Below are 22,104 nucleotides of genomic sequence, written 5' to 3'. Positions count from 1 at the left end.
ATAGTAATAAAGTAGGAAGAAACAAACAAATAAAGCCCATATAATAAAAGGTTATACAGTGACTATATGCCCCGACTGGCGTAAGTATAACCGCAAGGCCTTTGTGGCTCGGATAGCATCCCCACAGTTCGGACAATTAGAAAGTGTGTATTTGGTTTAGCATACCAAGTGAAATCTTTTCGGACGGCCAATCACAGTCATAGGTGGCATAATGTAACGATTCCTTCCGTTATATATTTATTTCTTATTACAGAGCACTCGCGACCGACTGATCCTGGTAACAGTGCAGTTCCGCCGCTCGGGCCACAGAAGACTCACGAATCTGAAAAAAACAAAACAAATTGAAATAAAGCCGTTACAACATTTCCGGCCAAGTCATTTCGAATTGAACTCTTTCCCGAATCCGTGCCCCATGCACGAGATTTAAATGCGCTGCAATGTATCGTATACGAATACCTAAATGGTCATGGTGCCGAGCAAAGCGAGCTCGCTGATGGTTTTATCAGCAGTTTGCCATACAATGATTTCCGAGGTGCACGTAGTTGGCACGTCTGACTGGTCTAGCTTGCGAGACTCGTTTGTCTAACTTCGGGAAAGCATTCCGCCGTATGCGACGCCTGAACGTCCCCCGCTGCGGTGGCTCGGTGGCTACTAGGCGCGGCGCTGCTGAGCACGGGTTCGATTCGAGACCCCGGCGGCCGCATTTCAATGTGGGCGAAATGCAAAAATGTCCGTGTACCATTCCTTCGGTGCATGGTAAAGAACCCCAGGTGGTCAAAAGTTAATCCGGTAGCCGCCACTATGGTGTTCCTCATAATCCACTGTGGAGTCTCGGGACATTTAGGGCCCACGATTTAATTTAATGTCCGAACGACGTCCTAACATAGAGCCCGGGGCCATGTAGCACCGAAGAACTCTGCCTTCTCAACAATTGTAAACGGCCTGGTCACTGTGCTTTTTCTAGTCGCTGCTTGTTCTGAAGTGCCAGACTGTAACGGAATCACTTTTGTAGAAAGCTTGACGCTGAAGGACACTTAATCTGATTAACCTCTCTGCCTTTCACCTCTTGTTTTCCTTCCTTGACGCTGAAATCACGAGACGTGTGTGAGGCTAGCAGTTCGTAGAGAAGTTTTAGCAACACTCACGCTTAACTTCTCTTTACATAAGAAGAAAATGGCGGTGGTGGTGTAGTGGACAAAGGTACGTTTCTTGACGTTTTGCACGCACTGCACAAAAAATGAAAAGTGGCAAAACGAAGGAAGCAGCGCGCGTGGTTTTTCTTTCTTCTTCTTCTTAATCCTACATTATTTTTTTTTCGGCGATATCACAAGGCCGCCTATTGTGAAGCTCGATGGGTGTTTCCTCCGAAGCCTGCCGCTGAGGCTTGCCGAAGCAGCTATGTTGCCCGTTTATACTGTAATTCTCCTTCGTGGGCAACTGTACTAGAGCCACTGCCACTCATCCGAAAAAAAAATGGGGGGGGAGGAGCAAACGCGGCAGTGGCCGCTGAATGATAGTAATTAAAAGCGAAGGAAGGGGGAAGGAGAGGGCGAGATGCCAGTCTGCTAATGAAAGGGACGCGTTCCGTAGCCCACCGCAGCGGAAGGCGGCACACAATCGAGGAATGCGACGAGTGGATCGCGAGGCCGATTTGACTGACAGGACTGGACGCTGTGGTCATTATTTTCTGTTTTATCGTCGCTGGCCGTTCTTGTTTTTTCTCACGCCTTCCTTCGTTTCCACCCCCCTCCCCCCTCCATCGCTCCTTGCTCCTCGGGACACGGAGACGTTCGCAGTGCACGGCAGCCCCACCGGCCGCCGATGTTGCCGGGCCTCAACCGGATCTGGCGGGCCACTTCTGCGCCCCATTCATCGCGAGAAAAAGAAACTTTTCAGCCGTCGCGAATGCGCCGAGCGTTCCGCGGGGAGATCGAGTTGTTTCGCCTTTTGCGCTGCTGACTTTGATCGTAACGCTTGGAGTCCTTGCAGAATGTGGTTTGCCGGATATATTTCGCCCACCGATATCGAAATGAACAAGAAAGGTAATGACTCCGTGTGACTTGTGCTACCCGTTGTGCTTCACTTCATTTTTTGTTGTAATTCTTACTCCTGTAGTTTTTTGCTTGTTCTCGTTAGGTTTAAATATCTGGCGCTGTAGTACTATTACTACTGTTACGTTTGTCTATGCGCTTCAAAGTTTCCTTAGGGGTAACGTTTCGTCAAAGAGGGAGACAGAAAAGGAAAAGGAAAAGAAGGAATACCTGTCTGCTGATATATAGCAGTACACTATCGCACATTTCAGCCTTGAGGGCGCCCAGAGAGGGGCACACGCAACGATTCTCTCGTTCTATGCTACACTAAATTTTCCTCCATCGTCATTGGTTTACCAGGAGTGCAGATTTTTGGGCTAGTTGGTGCGTTGCATCAATTGAAGTCATAGCGCTTCATTGACAGGGACATGAAAGAAGTCCCACAGGGGCAAAGTACATTCACGGGACATGTCTACGTAGTGTCTGTTCGGGAAAGCGGAATCAAGACACGTTGATCACTTTCATGTGCAGATTGGTCGGCTTCATCGGCCTGGTCATTCCCGCTAATGTGGCTAAGTCCTGGAAGCCATTGAGAGATTATGTTGTGTCCCTTGCCATGGCTGCGATATGTGTCGAATTTCTGAGGCCATTTGTTCACTGCTGGGTCCGTGGCGCAGTGGGCTTTGTATGCACTGAAGGGCTGCCTTACAGGCACTAAAGACTGTCAAAAAAAAAAAAATGCGCACGTCCTGTCTTCTTTCATGTCCGTGTTAATCCAGCGCTATGACTTCAAGTCATTGATTTGTCAGGGGCACCATGACTTTTCTCACCAGGATTGGCCATTTGTCATCGCAGGCGATAAAGTTAGAATTCAACGAGACGATTGTATTATGCTTGACCGTGTTCTCAATCGTTAGAGTTCAGTTAGTGTTTCTGGAAGATAGTTCAACTGATAATGGATACCAGTTAAGACCATCAGAATGACCGAGGCTTAGGAGTTAAAAAAAAGGCATCTACCTCTCCAATATCGCCAAGTTTCGCATGGTTGTATTAACGCCACATAGGTGATATCAAAAGCAAGAAAATCATTAGATGTCCTGAAAAACCTCATATGTTCGCATGCTATACCTTGGTGACTGAAACATGAGCTAAATCATCTTTTTGGGCGTTAGATTGGACATGCGAAAGAAAGAACACACACACGCGCGCGCGCGCGCAAGGAGCTCCAGAGCTCGAAGTCATACAGAGCTAAAACGAGACGTTAATTTAAAATCATAACTCAGACTGTGCCGAAAATCATAAAATGGTGCTGTAAACATACCAGAACACATCTGTGCAGTGTGAGACTGCTGGAGCTGCAGATTATGTATCGCACAAAACAGAGAGCTCTATAGCTTCGCATGAAACATTTACGTGATACGTAACCGTTAGCGCGCATGCGCGTCCTCTACCTGATGATACGCCTACCGACAGTTAAGGTGCAGATGAGATGTCTGGAACCTAGCATGAGATCAGCCGAGACCAGGCGAAGCTATAGACAATGTGATTAAACGGTCAGGTGACCGGACATCGTCGCTGTCATTAAATTAAATTCTGCGGTTTTACGTGCCAAAACCACGATCTCATTACGAGGCACGCCGTAATGAGATCGTGGTAATGAGATCGTGGATGAGGGGGGCTCCGGATTAATTTCGACCAGCTGGGGTTCTTTAACGCGCATTCCATGCACGGCGCACGAGCGTTTTTGCATTTCGTCCCCATCGAAATGCGGCCACCGTGGCCGGGATTTGAACCCGCGTTCTCGTGCTTAGCAGCGCAACGCCATAGCCGCTAAGCCACCATGGCGGATGTCGTCGCTATCGTGAGTGCGGTAGTAAACTGAGAGTGCATGCCTCCAAGCGTGTAGACAGCTTCAACCTGCTGCTTGGACTGAATTATTTATTTATTTTATTTATTGATGTAATACATACTGCAGACCAATCTGGTCCAAGCAGGACGGGCAATACAATTTACAGAATATCTGTTTTATACAAAAGGAGAACAACAACAAGAAAAAGCATGATAGTACCAGAGGAAAGAACACAAAAAGAACATAATCATCTAGTCATATAGTGCGTCATAAGGTTCTGTTAGGCTATTCCAGTCGAACACAGAACGCGGAAAAAAAGAAAACTTATAAATGTCTGTTCTTGCAAAGTAAGGGGTTAGAAAGTGAGCTTGGTAATGTCGCGTAGGTCTTGTGGCCAAAGGGGAAAGAAACTGTGTCTGATCAATAGCCATTTTACCGTTAATAAGTAAGTTTAAAAAATTCAAACTACATTTTTTGCTTCTCGATTCAAGTAGCTCAATGTTAGCTTTCATGAACTCAGAAGGAGAATCAGTATACTTGAATTTGGAATAGATAAACCTGACAGCGTTTCGCTGAATCCTTTCTAACTTCTTACTGTTAAGCTTAGTATAAGAATCCCAAACAATAGAGCAATATTCAAGCTTAGGTCGAATGAATGTGAAATAGATAAGAAGTTTGACATTAGGAGAATTACGAAGTTTACGTCTTAAGTAACAAAGTTTACGCAAAGCTGAAGAGCAAATGTTCTCAATGTGAAGATTCCAAGAGAGATTATTAGTGATTGTCACTCCTAAGTACTTGTAACTGGTAACCTGTTTCAAAGGAAGAGATGTCAGGTTATAAGCATATTTTAGAGGAGTTTGTTTAATCGTTACATAAAGATAAACAGTTTTATCGGTGTTAACAGTCATGCCAAAATCTGTGCACCACTTAGATACATTAATGAGATTAGAATTCAATTATCGTGTACAACACCGCCCATGGGAGCTTTTTTTTTTAGGACTTTACAGAATTCTAAGAAATCGCCTGTGGCAGATAGGACTATTCTATTCTTTGAACTGCATTACTGGAAGAAGCGGAAATTACTTGCACGAGAATCAAAATGCGTAATCCACTAATTAACAAAAGTGCACTAATTAAGTACCTAATTAATTACTGCATGGCACGTATTGCAATTTACCAATTGTAACGCGTGAGTTCACAAGGCGTTTCGTCATGGAACGAATTCTCGAGATGACAAGTTTCAAGACATTAATTTTCAATGTATCAACACAATACATTGCCGTTCCGGTAACGTTAGTGCTTAAATTCATAAAACACCTTTTTCTTTAACAAATAAGTGTAACAGTGCATTTTTACCACAAGTTTGACGGCGCATATCTCGAAACTGATGCCATCCCCAGAATTTCTTCGAAGTCGATGTGCCTTGCAAGCTAACTGGCTAGAATTTGTGAATATATGCCGTAATGTAATTAGTAAACATCGCAATTAGTGGAATTGTATTAATTATTCCATTGCGGAGTTTTTATTTTTTCATGGAGAAAGGTCCCCCTCTTCGTGTAATCCAGTTAATGGATTAGAATTGTGCTGTCTGGCATAGGTTATTTTTTAAAATTCTGTATAATATTAAGAAAAACACTACTTCGCCCGAAGGAAACCCACCGCGTTGCAAACAAACGACGTAAATCAAAGCGGTGCAGCCATTACCACTTTTTAGTTACTCTATGTAACGCAAGAATGCGCGAAATTAGGTTTCCTTAACTGCCTCATTATTTCTCAGCACAAGCGTGGTACACGCGATAACGGTCTGCTCAAACGTTTACCTCGCGGCATATCTACAGTGATACCGCGGCGAAGTGGCGCATGCGCAGTGCACTTAACGTGTATATATATATATATATATATATATATATATATATATATATATATATATATATATATATATATATATATATATATATATATATATATATATATATATATATCATAAGAAGCCAACAAACACTGACACCAAGGACAACGTAGGGGAAATTACTTGTGCTTAATAAATGAAATAAAGAAACGATACATTAATGGAAATTAAAGTGGATGAAAAAACAACTTGTGAAGGTTGTGGGTTCGGTTCCCACCTGCGGCAAGTTGTTTTTCATCCACTTTAATTTCCATTAATGTATCGTTTCTTTATTTCATTTATTAAGCACAAGTAATTTCCCCTACGTTGTCCTTGGTGTCAGTGTTTGTTGGCTTCTTATGATATGACTAATAAAAATCGGGCCCCTCGGTTAACCCCCTTTCTTCTCGTTCATATATATATATATATATATATATATATATATATATATATATATATATATATATATATATTTATATATATATATCAATATAACATCGTGTATCACGCAAAGCTATATATACAATGATCGGATAAACCGCGACTTCCAAGGGCGCAGTGGTTAAACAACTTTGTGATTTTTTTTTTCATGCGCGCGGAATTCAGAAACAACGCTTTCCACAACTTGGCTTCTGGTTTAAAAGGCGCGAAGCATATTCCGGCCTGGCCGTTTTGTGAATACGTTTTGCAGCGTGCGCTCATGGTGTGCTGTGTGGAGTCAGCCGCTGCATTTGGGCAAATTGATGCGCTCTGACAGCTGGTCATAAAAACGGCAGCTGAGTAAAGCACGCACTGCGAGCATTTAGGCAGCCTTGCGTCAGCGCCATCAAGCGCGCGCGCATCCAGCTAGAGAGCGAGAGGTAGCCGGGCAGCTGGCGCCAACCTGAGTGCGGCGACGGAGAATGACCAGCGCTTGCATTTCTTGCGGCTTCCTTCCTCGGCTGCTGCCGCGAAGCGAGTCTCTAATTTCTCGCCGCGCGTGCGTGCGTGCGTGCCACGCAGGTCTCCGAGCACGCACGGTTCGCGCTTGCCTCCCTGTTCTCTATTAATGGCGGGCCGGCCGCCACGGAGGCAGCAGCATAGTGAGTGGCATCGCGTTGCGCATCCGCTGATCTACTGTAGCGTCGAAGCAATTCTCATTAATACGGGCTCCCGTTTCTATGGCAACTCCGATAGGGCTCTCCACCGCTGCTCTGACGCCCTTCTTCCCGACCCGTGAGCGCACAGCATCACCTCACCTTGCTGCTGCTATTTTCTTCTTCGATTTACTTTTTTTTTCTTTTAGGCACTTATTTACGTTCGCGTCAGTTTTCTTTATTCTCTCATCTCGAACTTCTGCGTCTCGCCAAGTTTCGCGCGCCCATCTAGCTGGCTTGACTGGCCGCAGGCGGGTCTTGCTTGGCGTCTGCAGCCCTCCCTACGCCCAGGAGTTCCTCCCTGAAGCGCTTTATGATAACTGCTCGCTCTCTCTGAACAACTGTGCTCCGAAGACGCATAGCGGCCAAATGTGGTGGCATTCCGCGGCTAGTGTACACTGCCTGCTAAGAAATTGAGGCAAATGGTGCCACTGTATGGATGCACGCGCAGACACATACAAACACCCGCATACATGGATGTAGGCAGGCGTACGTGCGTGCTCGGTAGCTTTGTAAATTTTGCCGCCGGCCATGCACTCACGAAGGAGTTGTACGCTATAGCTGGTATCAAGAGGCACCGGTCAATGGTGATAGCGAAACTATTTTAATGAAGGTGGCTGGCCAATCACAAACAGTTCTTAGGTAATAAAAAAATTATTTCGGCTCCTGGGCACGTATTCAAAAAGTTGGTGCGCTCGGGAATTCATAAGAACTGCCATAGAAAACGAACCGCTTCGTGAACGTCGGCGTGCTTAACGCCAGTATAAGGACACTGTCCATCTTTTGGTAAAGCTATGACGCTCCAGTAGCCAACTTGGGTCAGTTGTTACGAGTATTGTATTGATGGCACTAAACTGCGCAACACGGTTTATGTACCAGAGTATGTTGTAGAACTAATGTTGTCCAGTCGTGTCTGCGAATACACGGAGAGGACGACCGGCTAGTGGTAAACAACAGCTCTATAGGAACGGAAAGCTCTGTGAATTGAGTCTAGGATTCAAAGAAGCAACGCTGTACTAGCGGCGTCCGATTGTAACAGTCAACAAGATTTCAGACGAGGCACCTGTCCGTCTGCAATTACATTTCCTGAAGAAAAGTTTCGTCTGTCTTGACCCTCATTGTCTTAACTATAGTTTTAATCTCTAGTTCTCTAGTTGAATGGGCTTCATCCGCGGCTGTTTACGGTTAATGCCTTTTAAGCCAGAAACTGTGTTAATTGTTCGTTTTCATCGCATCCCTTTCTAACTACAGAACGCTTATTCAGACGGACGCATAAAATGTTCGTGCTTTTATTCTTTGGTAGCCGATGCCACGGCTTCGCACTTGTTTGGGTTTTGTCAGCAGCGCTTCTTCTACGGGGTTTCCTGCAAAAATTACGAGAGAGAACTGTGGCGCTAGCTTCTACAAATAAGATCTGCAAGCATGACGCTTCAGCCAGCGTAGGAACAGTGATTAGTGCATGAATTTGCCAAAACTTCGTCCTTCTGACTTAAAAGTTTGAATCTGCAAAAATATATTTTTCAACAATATATTGCATCATAAATGCATGAATTCGCGGTGATTAGGCGTGTGAGCAGAGTTTGACTATACCTTCTGTATCTAGAAAAAAAAGTTTGCTTCGATATTTAGGCCTATTGACCCTTTTCGCGGAGCAGTTTGCAATAGAGAAACGAGATGGCCCTTTCAGCGGCGCGCCGCACGTCGCCTCAGCGACAGCGCACGAATACATATGCACTACTGCTTCCACCTTTCGTCCGTGCGATGAGCTGTCGGAAATGTAACTTCTCCAATCATGCTAGATGTATCATGTGGGTTAAAGGCGTGTGCAGTAGTTGGCTGCAAAAGTAGTGACTGACATATTAAGGAATGGAATGAATCTGTGTAGCCAAGTTCGCGGACCTTTCTGCAACTGTCCGGACATGTTACTGGCACTTCGAGATGTACTTCTTTCCTCAAGGATACAGAAATTTGCCAATCCGCCAGCGTTGTATCGCTAACCTTCAAAGAAGTGCTTCAGCCCTGGAACGTCGGCAAGAGTGAGTACCGCTCGTTAAACAATAACAAAAGGAGTATAGCACCGCTTCCTGTCACCGCACATTTTACGCACAGCAACTACACACATCTACCCCAACTGGTACGGAATATTACGCCCACTCTATCGCCAACAGGTCAGTAAGTCAATGGGCTAACACTTGAATATGTGCGCACAATATACGCAGAATAAATAACGAACTACACCGATTGCGCACTAATGGTCGAAGCTGAATGTTTCGTGAGGGTCCGCAAGAGTAAGCGATTTACTAGTGATAATACATATTTGCTACAAGGTATTACAATGTGCAAAACGGCTACGTTTCAAGCCTTGCACGCATCAAGAACAAATCTATCGGAACTGAGCACACCCGCGAGCGATTAGACAGAAATAATCAAATAGTGACCGCACCAAGGAAATTTACTCAGTCATAACTATGACAAGCCGCTGCTTAAAGACGTTTGCCCAATAAAGAACGAAGAGCAAAGCACACTAATCCTGATTCAATTCGTTTGGATAGCTTGGAAAGTTTGGATAGCTTCAAAGTTTGGATAGCTTGGAATGCACATTTAGCCTCACTTTTAAAACACGCACCATATACACTGCTTGCTACGTTTAGACATAGCTTTATCAGCTTCCAAAGCCCTTTTGCATGTTCTTTGAAGCTGTGGCCAAAGCTTCGTGTTGTCCACCCAGTCACCATCTATGATATCTCCCGATACAAAGGTTTGCTAAGCCGCAGCGGCGCCATACACACCGGTTGTAAACGCGGAGGCTACGTAAGCAGTTGAGGGAAGCAACGGACGCGTCACCACGTGATCAAACATGGCAGCGCCCATGGGATCGCCGCGAAAAGGGTCAGTAAAGACAGATAAAGCGTAATAAGCAATGTTAGAAGAACGTTTGAAGCTACAAGGATGAATATAATAGACAAATACATGTACTAACCTTCATTTCAATGATCGCTGAACGATCGCAGCACTGCAGATCTAGTTCCATCCAGTAACTTGAGTACGAAACTTTATGGGGTGTTTTACCTTCTCTCATTATTCTGTTTCTGTTTGCAAAGAAACAAACAGCCAAAATATGCAAGCATATGCAAAGAAATGCAAGAAAAATCTTTAGAAGTTTTTGAAATTTCAGAGGCAAGGGTAAGGAGAAATTAAAGCAGTCCTAGGTTAAAGACAGTTTGCCTCCGTAGATACGTATAATGCATAAGATAGTTCCAGGGCTGGGTTAGAGAAGCGGTCTGTTGCCCGCTGTTGAGCTGCCTGACCAAGGACAATTAATACAATGTCCGGGAAGGAGGAACACTGACCATCTCTGCAACCTCCTTCCTCAGAACATCACTGATTCCCTGAGGCGTAATACAAGAATGATTTGGATAGTCCTGATTGCCCGAGTAATGCACGTTGTCGTAAACAATAAACTTACTGTTTATGATGGCGACGAAACAAAAAAAAAACATGAAGGAAGGAAGGTAAGTAGGGAAGAAAAAAGAAAAGAAAGGAATGAAAGAAGGGAAAAGAGAAGGCGAGAAAGGAAACCTGTTTGGCGAAGCACTCATCATAAACGTTCAAACGCAGTGAGATAAGTGATAACTTTTGTATTTATCTTGTCAGTTAAATTCCTTTTAGGAATAACGCTAAAACGCCCGCAACATTTTGATCAGGTAGGCGCACAAGGAGGCACGGATGCTCATAGATAAAAAGCAGGACAACCCAGGTAGCCTGAAGACGGTTGTCATTGACTATTATGAGTCCTGGGCTGGAGCGGTCAGCTCGCGGCGTAGTTAGTCTTCAGAAGAATGGCAGCGCCCATTAATGTGCGCGGCTCCGAAGGGAAAACTCGGCCCAGGCACGGACGCAGGAAGCGTGTGAATATAAAAGAGCAATAAAGTGTTCACGATGATGACTGCGCGTTTTTTGGCTCTATTTACTTGATCCTATGGTGGTGTTTTCTTTGGTCTGGCCATAAATGTTTCTGTGCGAAGCGGCGCGACATCTACTTTTACCGTGGCGTCGATGTTTAAGGCGCAGCTGAAAAGCACATCACAAGGAGCAGCATTGCAGGAGCGGCGAAGCCCATTGTTTCATTGTTCTCAGCCCTTGTATGTGGCGGGCACCCTTCCGAACGCAAATGATCCGGATTCTAGACCACTCGCACTGGTCAATAAGTGGTACAAGAAACAAAGGCACGTTACAGCGCTTTGTTTTCAAGCCATCCAATGAGGGCTTTCGAGAGCGCATGCTGCCTTGCGATGACAGCAGCTCTGTTGAACTCTTCACAGGCTGCAACTTCTTTTTTTTTTTTAGTTCAGAACTTATACCTAACACGAAGAAAAAAAAGCGCCGCATATTGCGCTCACGAGGTCAGCTGATAGAAGAAGAGATTAACGAAGTTCACCATCAATCTAAACATGCACAGTGACATTATAGTCATAAATAAACGAACAAATTACGAAATGTTTTGCGATCGTATTCATATATTGAAGTAAAATAGACGCTTATTGAAAAAGACACAGGCATGAATGTTGGTACCCAATTATTCCGTTAAATTATCAGGACGGTTGAGCTTTACGTTAAACTTTGGTCAGGGTCACCTCAAAAGAGAAATACTGTACGTGAGAGCATAATTTGTTAGTCTGCTTAAACGTTACGTTACCCTGAAGTGACAACGCCTGACATGCACAATGTTATCCGCAAATAGTTGTTTACGTTATTCTTTAATAATACATAATATCAATTGATAATAATACTAGGATGCTTGTGACAAACAATGAAACATTTCCAAGACTTATGTATTGCGCCCGATGTTGTCATGCATTTAAATAAAGGTAAAATACGGCAGCAGATCGCTCATGTGGTAAACATAAATTGCATCGGCTTACAAATATAAAAAGGGTCCTCCTGGCGCCACATCACCATCGTTTAATAGCTTTTGCCGATTTCAGTTTTGCTGAAGTAATGCTTAAAGCTTTATACTTGTAAGTAATGCAGTGTGTTTGTGTGCAGCCGTATAGCGTAGATATACAAGGTGATAATTCTTAAGTTTTATGAAATTTTCAAAGATAGCCTGTTGCAGATAACAATTCTATTCCTTGAGCTGGATTATGCAGACAGGCGGACATTGCTTCCACGAGAAATCGCAACCCAAATTAACCAATTAACAAAAGTCTACTAATTATCTTTTGAATTAATTTCTTCCGGCACATATTGCAATTTACTAAATGTAGCCGGTGAGGTTGCAAGGTGTATTCATTTGCTATGACTTTCCAAAATGACGTCAGTTAGGAAATATGCGTCATCAAACTTGCCGTAAAAATTCACTGTTGTTACACTTACTTTTTTAACAAAACGCTATTTGATGCAGTGGAGCACAAAAGTAACTAGAACGCCGTTGTATTTCTTTCCAAACTTTGGGAAATACTACCTCGAAACTGGTATCATCTTGGAAATTAATTTTAAGTGGATGCGTCTTGCGAGCTCGCCGGCTGCAGTTAATAAATTGCAACGTGTACCGTAAAGTAATTAAGAAGTTAATTATTGAATTTGTTTTTTAGATAAAAATAAGTTTTGGTTTCTCATGCTAGTAATGTCCGCCTCTCTGAACAATGTAAGCTCAAGGGCTAGAATTATGTTGTCCGCGACAGGTGATCTTTGAAAATTCTATGAAACTTGATAATGATCACCCTGTATATACTCAAAGTATGAAGAAGGTTGCTACCCAAACTGGGTCTGCATTTACAGAACAAACTCTTACGCCAAATATTGTTCGTAAAAACATATGTCAGTCAGTCTGGATGCTTGACTTATTATTAACGAAGGAAGCTGGCCAATGGTGAAGAGTACTTATGAAAAAAGAGCTTTGTGAATTTGACCGCTGTTTTCCACCTTTATTATTCCACCTTTAGTATGCGTGTGCTTACTAATCTGTCTTGTCTTTCGCTCACTATTCTTTTCCTTTGTGCTGTTATTCTGTTAGAGCCGCGGCAGGCGTTGTACCTCTTCTCGTGGCATTTGTCAGCTAGCTCTTTTCATTCACTAGCACTGCGAATGTTTCGTGTTTGCATATATAATAATAATAATAATAATAATAATAATAATAATAATAATAATAATAATAATAATAATAATAATAATAATAATAATAATAACAATAACAATAACAATAACAATAACAATAACAATAACAATAATAATAATAATAATAATAATAATAATAATAATAATAATAATAATAATAATAATAATAATAATAATAATAATAATAATAATAATAAAAAATATACTGTGATTTCAACACTACGTTCTTTTCACTTGTGGTGCCGTACGTAGACATCTCTGGCCGTATTCCCAAAGCTTTTTGTTCGTAAGAGATAGTTGCCATTGGGCGGTCACCTTCTCAAATAATATGCTCAACATCAAAATTGGATGGCATCTGCTCTTTGAAACAAGTTTTTTGCGAAGAACATTTTATTCTTTTTCTTTCTTTTTTTTCTTTTTTCCAATGCGAGCCTTCTTTACAAGCGATTCCGGTATAGTGGATTTAAAATTACTGTTTTATCTATGCTGGTTTGATTCCACCCGCGTCCCACGCGAATTACATCTTTTAGACAGTATACGTTTCATCCGTATGGGTGCCTTCTCTTGTTTCGTTTTTTTTTTTCTGGGGTTGAACTCCCGCCAAATTTTATTTCGCGCCCAACCGTGAGGTCTTCAGGAGCGTGCGTCCAGTAGCAGGTTTCTTCGAAAAGGTGAGAACGCAGAAAATGTAAATCATTTGCAATTAACCGGAAACCACGAGAAATTGCCGCCTTACGCCTGGTGATGAGCAAAAACTGTGATGAATAAGAGAAAGAGAGAGAAAGCAAGAGGAAAGGTAGGGAGTCAACCAGACGAGCGTCCAGTTTGCTTCCCTAAACGGGGTATTGAAAAACAGAACTAGAAAGAGGAAAATAAGGAGAGAGTGAGCACTACACGCACACAGCAGGAAGCACAGAAGGACTAAAATCGGCCGCTGACGCCAGTGTTCCTCAAGAAGTGCAGTGGCGCACAAATAGCTTTCTGCACCATTGTCGGAGGGGGCCAAGGTCCAAGAATCCTTATTACTCAATATATGTTATACACTCAAGTACCCTTAGTGTATTCTGTAAAGGGATGTGCTGGACGTCGTATTGAGAGCCAGTGCACAGCAGCTTCTCGATAGTTTCTCCAGACCCACGAATGCCGCACGTTGGTGTATTGGCCATTCCAAGAAGGAACGAAAACGCGTTAATAAGTGCCACAGGCGGTTGAGTAGTGTTGCATTCCCACGGCAGAGGATAGTTAGCCCTTGTAGTCCTAACAAAGGGCCCAGGATACACGTAAGCGGCGATTAGAGATGCTCGGATGGCTTCAGAATGTTTGTGCCGTTGTGCGACCAAACAAACAAAGTTTTCTTGAAACGTCCGTTCTCGCCAGTGGATCTGAAATAGTACCTGGCAGCCTGTCGCAATAAACGGAATCCAGTGAAACATGATATTGTGCCATTTTGCTAGAGCATAATGGTTAATTTCCATTACTTAAAGGGGCATAGTCCACGGGTAACATAGTCCGCGGGTAGCACACGCTGCTGTGAACATCTCAGGCAAGTTTTGCTATCGTACGCGCTGCGTGGAACGCGCAAGCGGATCGCGAAGTCACCTTTCTCTCACACGTTCTCTTTTCAACAGAAGGCCTTGTCCTCACTCTCTTCTGGACGCTTTATTTGGCCATGGAAAGCTTTATCTCGTCATTCCCTTAGACGGATGCTATTGGCCGATAGCTGACATCAAGCTGCGGTCGGCCACATGACGTAGATACCGCTGTTGCCTTGGGGTGCCGCCACGAGTCGACTGACTAAGTGCCCTGCGGCTCGCTGTGGACAACCGCGTTTGGCTTACGTTTAGCGCGTCGTAGGCACCAAAGGCGGAAATCGCGGCGTCTACGCTAACATCCAAAATGAAATTTGAACTTCGCGCCACGGTGACGCTTAGAAGACGGAACACTGTGGGCACGCCCCACTGAACCGTAGCCTTCGTAGTGCAAGGCTTTGAAGAAGATACGGGAGCACAGCGGAGGCCGTGTTTGATTGCCAGTAACTCCGCTTCTGCTGAACGCATTGAAGTACTTTTTGCGGCAAAGTATTTCTGAAATAGCCTATTTTAAATTCAAATGACTTCCTCCACCTCAATAAAAAGTGGTTCAGGGCCCGTTTAAGATATAATCTGCTCATAGGCACTGCGACGTAAAGCAAATTTGGCGCTCCAGAGAGCTGCTTTTCAGTCACGAAATACGACCCATTTCTCTGCTGGTTGGTCAGTGATATAATTCACAGCGGCACGGAGGGACGCCAGCTCTCCCATCGTAAATGTAATGTGTCACAGATTGAATTTCTTTGTGACCAGCCTTTCTGGAAGGACCACAGCGGCTGCTGAGGCTGGTAGGTGAGGTTGAACCATACGTATAAATATGCGTACGGTCTCCGTAAGTTCCATGCAATAAAAGCAACGCCACCTGTTTCAAGGCCAGTGACGAAGGATTGGCTTCCTTGTTAATTCCTGAAATAGCCAGGCACACTTCCGGCTGTCGAAGGCACCAAAGGGGAGATGAAGGTTTCGCCGACGATGTACGCGTTGATGGTACAATCTCGTGGTGAGCGGTGATGAGTCATGAAACCGTAGGTCGGGGCCGCAGTCCCGTCAGGGAAGCCAACTGATGGTTGGGGATCCTTGAAAGATGGCGAGTTTTCGCTCTGAGCGAGGAGACTGCTACGTGAGTTAGAAGTAGATGATATCTGGCGATGATGATTGTTGCTGATCATCAAGGTAAACCCAGACATCTGCGTAGGGCTTGATTCTGTATGCTTTCCAGAGCGTGAATGTTGCTCTTGCATGTGTTTGGTAAGTCTGGCAGACTTTAACGCAGAAAACCCAAGAAGAGGGCTCTGTGGAGATGAAACATGTATTACACAGGCGTACCCCAAGTTTTCCCACAGAGGAAATTCAACAACTGAGCAATAGAAGGGAACTTCTTCTTTAAATATATGCAGGGGAAGCTCTATGATAGGTTGCGGTCAGTGACGAGGTCAAGGAAACGGCGCGTCTTAACACAAGACATGGCTCGGCCATTGATAGAAACTGGATACGACAACATAGGCATGCGTGTAAGGGCGACTAAGGTGCACTTTTCATAAGGCACACTGAGGCCTTGTGCTCGGAAATAGAACACCGTCATGGCTGTCAATCACCCACTGGAGCATTGCCCGCACCTGAGGTCCAGTCACCAAAGAGGCCCAGATGCAAGTGTCATCGGCGTATATGGTTAGATAAATTGTAAGGCGCTAGGCATACAGGAATTCCTACACAACACCCTGCGGGACTCCTCGGTGGTTCTATTGTACCGAAGTTGGGCCATCTCAGTCTCGAAGAAAAAATTCAGCAGAACCCATCTCACGATACACGGTAATGCGTTTAACATTGAATTAATATAGCAGCACAACGCATGGTCACCATCAAAACTGACTATGTATAAAGTGTGTGCTGCACCGGGACTCTTCTTTCGCGCTTCTTTAGGAACACTTGACTCCATCTAGCGCCGCCGCCGCGAAGCCTGCGCGTGGTCTTCGAAATGCATGGCGCGCCAGTGCGTGCGACCGCCTAGAAACGCGTCATCAAGCAACCGGGCTCCTCTCTCGCGCTTCTTTCTTGACACGCTTCGCCATCCAGCGGCACTGACGATAAGTCCGCGCTTGCCTTTCGAGACGAGAAGCGTGTCGCGCCGTTGGTTGCAAACGCTGAGAATTGTTCCCTCGCTTGCCGCACACTCAGTCACATATACTCAGCGACACAAGTTGGCGAGAGGTTCATTGAAAAGCGGCCCATACCAAGTGCATTTGTGCACAGCCTGCTTGTCGGGAACCGAGGGGTCCCCGCAGAGCACCCGACCAAGAGGAGCAGCGCAGCCAGCTTCTAGAACAGCACTGAACGTGCCGTGCTTGCGCTTCGAGCAAGCGCTGCCCATCGTTATTAATGCGAAATCGTTCCATGGCTTCCAGGCGGAATCATTCCAGGCGCAAAATCTGGCGTAGTTGTCGGCGTGACCACACGATGGTAAAAGAAGGCTACGAACCCTTCACCTTTGGTGTTATTTAAGATGAATTATGACAAAGTTAACTGAGATAGAGTTAATTGAGGCACTCTGACCCACCACCTTTAGTAGGAGTCAAACCCTCGACCTTTGGTGGTAATTAAGGTGAAGTTAATTAAGGCACAGTTAATTCAAGTAGAGTTAATAACGGCACTCGATTCCATGACCTTTGTTGGGAGCCGAACCCACGACCTTTGGTGTTCATTAAGGCAAAATTAAATTAACACGAGTGAAAGAGCATAGACATCGCGCGGTGGTCGCATTGCTTTCGCATTCGTCCACGTAGGGATAGCAAAGTGCCCCTTGAATTTTTTTTTCGCTTCTTTTGTAGCCGATACCAAGGTGCCGGTAGAGACCGCCGACCAAAGCGTACCCGTGTAGCAGGGTCGGTGGGCGCTACATGCTAAAGCGTCGGGCTGCTTTCCTTGAGGAACCCTTGTGACGTGGGTTCGATTCTGCTCACCATACGAGAAATTTAAGGAATAAATTCGTCATTCCCAGCAGCATATGCCTAGTTATCCAAGTTGGCGTCAAAGGCGATCATTTAAGATCGGCACACACCCACTTGGACATAACCAGTGACCCAAGTTGGCATCAAAAAGGTTCGTTGACCAGCACAGACCGAGTGGCACATACCCAGTGCTCCAAGTCGGACTCAAATAGTTTGTCGAACGTCGGTACCAACCCAGGCCCACGTCTACAGTTAGCCATGTCGGCGTGAAAGAGGTTCGTTGAAGAGCGGCACTTATGTACCATTTCCGCATATCCGACATCAGGGAAGTACACCACCATGCTCTGGAAACAGGGCACAACATAATCTTTCAGTGGATTCCTGCTCACTGTGGCATCGTCAGCAACGACTTTGCTGACAGGGCTGCCCGATCTGCGCACGAAGAGACGCAGATGAGTCCAATACCTTTGGCGTGGACAGACGCTGCCAGGGAACTTCGTCTGTTTGCACGCAAAACGTAACAAGCTTTCTAAAGTTCAAGTGCCTTCAATTGACGATTGCATAACCTGGACCCTTGCTACGGCTACAACTGCCATCTAGCCTTTCCAGCGGCGAAAGAACATTGCTGTGCCGCTTCTGGCTGGGAGTGGCGTTCGCGAACGCTTACTCCTATGTTATGGAAATAGCTGAGAGCCCGATGTGCGACTTCTGTAGGTGCGAGGAAACCATCGAGCACATATTGTGTATCTGTCCTCGCTACGTCGTACAACGCCTCTCTCTCAGGACAACTTTAAACAGACTGAGCTGGAGACCGTACTCTGAGTCAAAGATACTGAGACAGTGGATACACCCGTCACTGGCAGAAAAAGCGATTCGTGCACTAGTACACTGCTTGAAGTGCACCGGTGTAAGAGACCACTTAGTGTCCCTGTGTATCATCCCACGTCCACTCAGTGCTCGCTCTCTCCCTCTTTTCCTCTTCCTATTCTTTCTTTATCTTACGCCAAGTGTAGGGTAGCTAACCGGGCGCTCGTCTGGCTGACGTCCATGCCTTTCCTCTCCTTGCTCTCTCTTCCCCCACATACACAGTGACCCAAGTTGGTCCGACGGTTGGTTTCGAACCAAGTTCCCCCATCACAGCAGCCTGATACGATAGCTATTCGACCATGGAGTACCCAGTGACCCAGGTAGGCGGGAAAACGTTTAGACAGATATATGGACAGATAGATAGATAGATAGATAGATAGATAGATAGATAGATAGATAGATAGATAGATAGATAGATAGATAGATAGATAGATAGATAGATAGATAGATAGATAGATCCGGGAAAGTGCGTAAATGCTAACGCATTAAGATAACTTTAACTTCTTCTATCTATTGATACATGCCACCGCAAATCCCCGCGGCCTCCAGTGAGCTTAGAAACGGTTTCATCGGCAACCTTATCATATTGACCTTTGACAACCAGAAATATAGCGCTATTGATAGGCGCTTGAGGCATTTTTCCTCTTGTACGCAGATAGCAAGATCGATGAAATCGTCGAGGGAACAGCGCCCTCGCTGAAAGCTCGCCATGGCGTCAAGGTTATGTATAAGGCTGTCACTACGTGAACGAAGTGCAAAAGAGGGCAGCGGGAATACTCGAAAACACAACGCGTGAAAACCTATAAAGGTGTTTGCAATAATATATTTCGTACGAAAGTAGAATAAGGCTATAATCTACGACAAGAAGATGTGATTTTTGCGTCATTTTCATTATCTACAGCCACACCTCGCACGTGCTAAATATCCGGATACTTATCACGTATGAATAGCCATGTTTATGATATATTTAGAAAACTTTTCCAATGAGGAATCTTTAGAAGCACGTTGGATCTCTGTTAGTGTTAGTTTGCTTGAACAATAGTGGTCCAGATTGTAAGCATTATGCAGATACCCAGGCATACTACTTTAGGCTTTAGCTTGCTATCTCCAGAGAGACTTGTATAAACGCAAGCGCCGAGCATAGGGTTACACGGGTCCTGATTTCTGTCTACGCCACTAATGTTTTTCGGAGAACATTGCTGAGCAGATTATATAGATAATTCATAAATAAATTATGAATATATAATATTACAGTATTGGTATATTATATTGCACCACTGCATCATTAGATTTACTGCACCTTTTGTTTTGTTAGAATCTTTAGCGATGAAGTCAAAAGGGCCTTGCAAGACATGTCCCGGGAAAAAGCGACAGAAGATGGAATAACATTAGATCTAATCAAAGATGGAAGATATATTATGCATGAAAAGCTTGTGGCCCTTTTTATGCAATGACTCACGACTTCAAGGGTCCCAGAGAACTGGAAGAATGCCAACACTATACTAATTCATAAGAAGGGAGACGTTAAGAATTGAAGAATTATAAGCCTGTCAGCTTACTTTCAGTATTGTATGAAATACTCACAAGGATTATTTATAATAGAATCAGGACAACATTTGACTTCAATCTACCAAAAAAAAAACAGGCTGCCTTCAGGAAGGGATATTCTACAATTAACCACGACCGTGTCATCAATCAGGCAATTGAGATATCTGCGAAGTACAATCGACCTCTGTATAGTTTTCATAGAATATGCTAAGACATTTGACTTAATATATATACCAGGGGTCATGGAGGCATTGCGTAATCAAGGACTACGGAAGGCATATGTGAATATACTGGGAAATATCCACAAAGAAGCCACAGCAACCTTGTTTCTCCACACGGAAAGTAGAAAATTACCTTTCAAGAAAGGAGTCAGGCAAGGAGACACAATATCTCCAATGCTATTCACTGCATGATTATGGGCAGTATTCAAGCTGTTAGACTGGGAAGGCTTATGGCTGTGCATCAACGGGGAACATTCCAACAACCTTCAGTTTGAAGATGATAGTGTCCTGCTCAGCGACACTGGGAATTAATTGCAACAAATGATTGAGGACGCTAACCTAGAAGATGTAAGAATAGGGTTGAAGATAATATGCAGAAGACAAAAGTAATGTTCAATAGCCTGGCAAGGGAATAAGGATTCGTGATCGCCAGTACGCCCCTAGAGCCTGTGCATCAGTAGATTTATCTAGGTTACTCATAGGGGACCCTGATCATGAGAAGGTAGTTTAGACAATAACAAAAATGGGTTGGAGAGCATATGGTAGGCACTCCTAAATCCTGAGTGGAAGCCAGAAGATGGGAGCTAAAAGATGGTATCCACGGTTGTTGAAAAGAAAAGAGTACGATCATTGCATTCTACCTGTGCTAATATATGGAGCAGAAACTTGTAGGTTAACCAAGGAGCTTGAGAACAAGTTAAGGACCACGCAAAGATCGTTGTAACAATAAACGTTAGACGTAACGATAAGAGAGAGGAAGGGAGTGGTGTGGATCAGAGATCAAACGGGGATAGCCAATATTTTAGCTGACAATAAGAGAAGCATGGCAGGCCATGCAATGTGTAGGGCAGATAACCGGTGGACTATTATACTGACAGAATGCGTTCCAAGGCAAGGGAAGCGCAGTCGAGGATGGTAGAAAATTAGGTGGGGGGATAAAATTAGGAAATTTGAAGGCGCCAGAGTTGAAATCGGGTAGCGCAAGACAGGGGTAAATGGAGATCACTGGGAGAGGCTACAGTGTATGAGAAGGCCTTGTAGTGGGCTCTGAGGAGGGCGTGGCCTGGTGTGTTGCATGTTGCCGCCGAGAGGGGGCACGGGAAGAAGTTCCTCCTGAAGCTTCGCTCCGGTAGCTCTGGGACACGGCGGCTGCCTAGCGGGCGGCGTTATTTCACTTCGAAGTAGACTGTCGGTTTCTGCGCTGCCGACCGTGCAAGTATTTGTAGGGCATCCCGACACTTTCGCAGGAATAAAAAAAGGTGCGATTCTCCGGGCCACTGCAGACGGCTCGGTGAAGATCGCACGTCGTTCCCGTGATGACGTTGAATGTCAGCCCAGTTTGTTTTCACAACCATTACGCTTCCGCGGGAAGTTCAATTTACCTATGTCACTGCCACAGCCTAATCATATGCAAAGGGTTGACCCGTTACCTTCGTCATGCCGTTTGCTTTAACCGTATCAAGTTTGATTGTTAAACTGCCGTGGTACATTACGCGGCTGCAGGAAAGTAAACTTGCCATGCGCTTGTATAAGCTCGGAGGCCAATTTGTTCAGTAATTATGAATATGCAATCACAAATGATTTGTCTGCGGCACTAGTGCATGCTCACATTTACAAGACCATTTGCCTATAATACAAAGCATGAGCAAATTCACCGAAACAAAGAATCATTTTTCATAGCATTTATAAAGCACTTTATTTACATAATAAATACAACACATTGGTCAGGCGCATCTTGCAAAAACATAGCAGAACAGCTTGCAGGTGAGAGCGGCCGCGTCAGTGGAGGGCATTGGAAGGATAGGCCAGTGAGCCCACTACAAAGCCTTCTAGTGCAATGGAGAGTGGCCTTTATACTGCCGTGGACATAAAATTAGGAGGACGATGATGAGGATGATGGTGGTGGTTTTA

General features: G+C 44.6%; 1 protein-coding gene across 1 annotated transcript in view; it reads right to left on the bottom strand.

Annotated features, from left to right (window-relative positions):
• Positions 1 to 224: 224 nt before the first annotated feature.
• Positions 225 to 22,104, bottom strand: part of LOC142563523 (uncharacterized) — a 307,113-nt gene continuing 285,233 nt past the window's right edge. The window contains exon 5 of the mRNA XM_075674111.1: positions 225 to 322. Coding sequence (XP_075530226.1) covers positions 248 to 322 — 75 coding nt within the window. The 3' untranslated portion in view covers positions 225 to 247. The remainder of the gene's footprint in view (positions 323 to 22,104) is intronic.

Source organism: Dermacentor variabilis, chromosome 1, assembly GCF_050947875.1.
Source record: "Dermacentor variabilis isolate Ectoservices chromosome 1, ASM5094787v1, whole genome shotgun sequence".
NCBI lineage: Eukaryota > Metazoa > Arthropoda > Arachnida > Ixodida > Ixodidae > Dermacentor > Dermacentor variabilis.
Note: the sequence above shows the minus strand (reverse complement) of the source record. Positions and strands in the feature narration are given on the sequence as shown.